This window comes from Dendrobates tinctorius, unplaced genomic scaffold (genome assembly GCF_039654945.1).
Source record: "Dendrobates tinctorius isolate UK_male_01 unplaced genomic scaffold, ASM3965494v1 ptg000055l, whole genome shotgun sequence".
Classification (NCBI taxonomy): domain Eukaryota; kingdom Metazoa; phylum Chordata; class Amphibia; order Anura; family Dendrobatidae; genus Dendrobates; species Dendrobates tinctorius.
Window position 1 is genome coordinate 3188537 of NW_027361723.1, and position 4050 is coordinate 3192586.

At 54.8% G+C, this 4050-nt stretch overlaps 2 protein-coding genes across 2 annotated transcripts; one reads left to right on the plus strand and one right to left on the minus strand.

The window, feature by feature from the left end:
* Window positions 1-2309: 2309 nt before the first annotated feature.
* On the minus strand, window positions 2310-2748 carry LOC141091657 (histone H2B 1.1). Its single transcript, XM_073577338.1, has one exon. The coding sequence runs from the start codon at window positions 2731-2733 to the stop codon at window positions 2353-2355; it is 381 nt and encodes a 126-aa protein (XP_073433439.1). The 5' UTR covers window positions 2734-2748; the 3' UTR covers window positions 2310-2352.
* A 247-nt stretch (window positions 2749-2995) lies between these two features.
* LOC141091656 (histone H2A type 1-like) lies at window positions 2996-3512 on the plus strand. The gene has a single exon (XM_073577337.1). It carries the CDS (start codon window positions 3069-3071, stop codon window positions 3459-3461), a length of 393 nt encoding a protein of 130 aa, XP_073433438.1. The 5' UTR covers window positions 2996-3068; the 3' UTR covers window positions 3462-3512.
* The last annotated feature ends 538 nt before the right edge of the window (window positions 3513-4050 follow it).

Below are 4050 nucleotides of genomic sequence, written 5' to 3' on the forward strand. Positions count from 1 at the left end.
TCTTTCCAAAAACGAGCTGAGTCCTGAACTGCCGGTTTATGTGCGTGTTCTACATATACGCATCGCACTCTCTCAGGAATAGATGGTGGCTGCGGTTTCTGATATCACAGGTGATCGCTGAGCGATAACTGAAATCTCACGTTTCTCTATTCTCATCCATTGTAAAACATGCGGAGTCTATAACATAACCAACGTTAATATAGGGAGAGGGGTAAGGTGTGTATACCCTCAAAGTGTGGTGAATTTCTATACTGTGATGTAGCCTCTATAAAGCGCTCTAGATATTTCATCCATACAGTAACTCCTGACCCATATAGCGCTGTATATCCAGGTAACCATCTGTTTTAACCGCTGATGTCACATAACACCACAAAATACCCGCAATCTCCCTCCCTGGCCACATCACACAGCGGAGATCATAGCTTTTTCTTAGTAGATGTGGGCGGCTCTGATAAGAGCCTTTGGGGGGTGAGGATGGAGCGGAGACGCATTAACCTCCGAAGCCGTAGAGAGTGCGGCCCTGGCGCTTGAGCGCGTACACCACGTCCATGGCGGTGACGGGTCTTCCTCTTGGCGTGCTCGGTGTAGGTGACGGCGTCATGGATCACGTTCTCCAGGAAGACTTTCATGACGCCGCGATTATCCTCATAGATGAGGCCGGAGATGCGCTTGACGCCTCCCCTGCGAGCGAGACGGCGGATGGCAGGCTTGGTGATGCCCTGGATGTTATCACGGAGCACCTTCCTGTGCCGCTTGGCGCCGCCCTTCCCGAGACCTTTCCCTCCTTTACCGCGACCAGACATCTTCCTGTAGTCAGCAGAACACTATGACTAATGAGCGCAGGGTCCTTTACATGGAGGCGGGGCGGACCGGAGCGAAAACAGGAGGGATGACCGTTTCCGGGGCGGGGGTTCTAGTATTGAATTCGCGGTTAAGCTCCTCCTCTTCTCTGATTGGCTGAATACAGGACTGTTGGTGATTTTGAATTCCCCCCCCTCTCTGTTACAAAGAATATTCAACAAAACTCCCCATCGCGGCGCCGCCGCTAGATCTGTCCGTTATTTGGATTTTTCCGTTGCTATTTTCCAGCTTCTTCATAATGTAATAAGTAAATAAATACTTTAGGGACAGTGATCTCCAGAAGCCTCATCTGACCCAGGCAGTCGCTCCTCATTACAGGTGGTGGCGGCCAGTACAGGGCAGGGAGCCGCATGTAACGAGTCCCGGAGGCTCCATCCCCGGAGAAGAGGAGAAATATCAGATACAAGATAACGATCCCCAACCACCGATGTGATCTGCAGCGACCATCGCCGCGCACGGGATCTGCTCCAATCAACGTCAGGAATAATGTTCACTAAGACAATATAGAAAAGGGAGTGGGAAGGCGCCAGCACCGATCCGGGGACAAATACGGGTATAGGCAGAACACACTGGAGAGGCGGCACCAGGACCCAGCGCGTGTGACATCAGATTGTGATCGCTAACGCTTCTCCGGAGCGCAATGTGCGACTGAGCGGGAAATTAGGGTTCACTAACGGCTCAGTAAATGACGGCGGAACATCGAAATAAAGAACCGACCATTCGCCCGCTACTTAATTTACTTTCAACTCCTTAGTGACCGTATTCCTGCTGAATCTCTGCTCTGTACAGAATCCGCCTCAAGCACCGCAGACCCCGGCTGTGCACACCATACCCCTCTCCCTTACAATGGATGAGACTAGAGAAAGTGCTGAGCGATAACTGGAATCTCACTTCTCACCTGTGATATCAGAAACCGCAGCCGCCATCTATTCCTGAGAGAGTGCGATCCGTATAGGGAGAACACGCACATAAACCGGACAGCGGAAGGAAAAGGAGTGTGTAGAATCCGAGACTCCATGAACTTGTATTATTCCAGTGAAGCGCAGTGACGGCCGGGTGCCCTCATAGATCGCTGTAGCGCGGCTCCTGGATTCATCCAGTGTTGTGTCTGCACCTCACTACTACCACCCCCAGCATTCACAGGAAACTCACAAATTGGAATGGAAAGGGTTAATGTAAGAGGAGATGAAAAGAGAAAGCAGAGATCCAACCAGGAGGATAATCTACTGGAAATGTCACTGAGCAGAGATCATCATTACCAGCTGCGGGAGAGCGAGGACCTATCGCCGAGTGCAACGCACCACCTGCAATCATTATCACTGACCTATTGGAGAGAGGAGGTCCCAGTGTAGACGTTTTCTCCGGAAAGGAGCTGCTCAGCACATGCACGGCCTTGATGAGGACACTACACAGGGCAGCGGAGGAGCAGCTCTTATGGTGAGGGGGTGGGCGGCTCTTAGAAGAGCCTTTGGGGTGATGGCGGAGCAGATCTCACTTGGCGCTGGTGTACTTGGTGACGGCCTTGGTGCCCTCGGACACGGCGTGCTTGGCCAGCTCTCCGGGCAGCAGCAGGCGCACGGCGGTCTGGATCTCCCGGGAGGTGATGGTGGAGCGCTTGTTGTAGTGAGCCAGGCGGGAGGCTTCCCCTGCGATGCGCTCGAAGATGTCATTGACGAAGGAGTTCATGATGCCCATGGCCTTGGAGGAGATGCCGGTGTCGGGGTGGACCTGCTTCAGCACCTTGTACACGTAGATGGCGTAGCTCTCCTTCCTGCTCTTCCTCCGCTTCTTGCCGTCCTTCTTCTGAGTCTTGGTCACGGCTTTCTTGGAGCCCTTCTTGGGAGCTGGCGCAGACTTGGCGGGATCAGGCATGATGGGAACGAGAAACGTCTCCGCACAAGAGAGAAGAATAACGACCCTGCTCCTCCCAGAGGAGTTTATAGCCCGGCCATGCAAATGACTCTGCTGTCAGATCGCCGTGCTATTGGGTGACAAAGTCATGTGACCAACGGAACCGTCAGTCGCTCCGCCCACTGCAGCTCATTGATGGCTCCACAAGTCTGATTTACATTGGTAGCTTGTGATCCATCCAATGACAGGAGAGGAGGGCGGGGCAGATGATTATAAAAGCGACAGCCGCGCAGCTATTGCCTTATATCACGCAGATTTTTTTTTTCTGTTTCTTCTTGTTATCAGCGATCACCACCATGTCTGGACGCGGCAAACAAGGAGGGAAGGTCCGCGCTAAAGCCAAGACCCGCTCATCCCGGGCAGGACTGCAGTTCCCGGTTGGCCGTGTGCACAGGCTTCTCCGCAAGGGCAACTACGCCGAGAGGGTGGGCGCCGGCGCTCCGGTCTATCTGGCCGCTGTGCTGGAGTATCTGACCGCTGAGATCCTGGAATTGGCCGGTAATGCCGCCCGAGACAACAAGAAGACCCGCATCATCCCCCGACACCTGCAGCTGGCGGTGCGCAATGACGAGGAGCTGAACAGGCTGCTGGGTGGGGTGACCATCGCCCAGGGGGGCGTCCTGCCCAACATCCAGGCCGTGCTGTTGCCCAAGAAGACCGAGAGCAGCAAGTCCGGCAAGAGCAAGTGAGCGCTGCTGCCGATCCCACCTACACAACCAAAGGCTCTTCTAAGAGCCACCCACCCCGTCACCACCAGAGCTGACGCCGCTGATCTCGGGTCCTCACATTCCAGACACCACGGGCTGCCGCCACCAGTCTGTAGGTTGCTGCGCACACTGGAATCCGTTGTGCGGTTTCTACCCAAAACACTGGAGTGTCGGGAGATGAATGGGATAATATCATATGAAGCCTCAGACCTGTGGGGGGAGAGGAGTCCCTCATTAGTGTCTGATCCTCCGGCCCCTGACATCGCTGTGGAGATAACACGCAGTGATCACGTATCGGGGGGGAGTTGGCGGCCGCTGCCGGCGATTCTCCACATCAGTGACTGCGGCTCCTCCCGGAGGACGATCCCGTGATGGCGGCTCTGGAGGGCTGGACTCAGCGCGGTTCTCGGGTGACCGGATTGTGATCTCCGCTGTCAGCCGTGACCGGTAGTAATCCTCCGCGGAACAAGAGCGGGAACTTCAAATCCCCCAACGGATCCTGTGATCAGACAATGAGCGGGAATCCTCGGTAAAGCGCCGTCCTCAGTGACGTACATAGACGTCTTTCCAA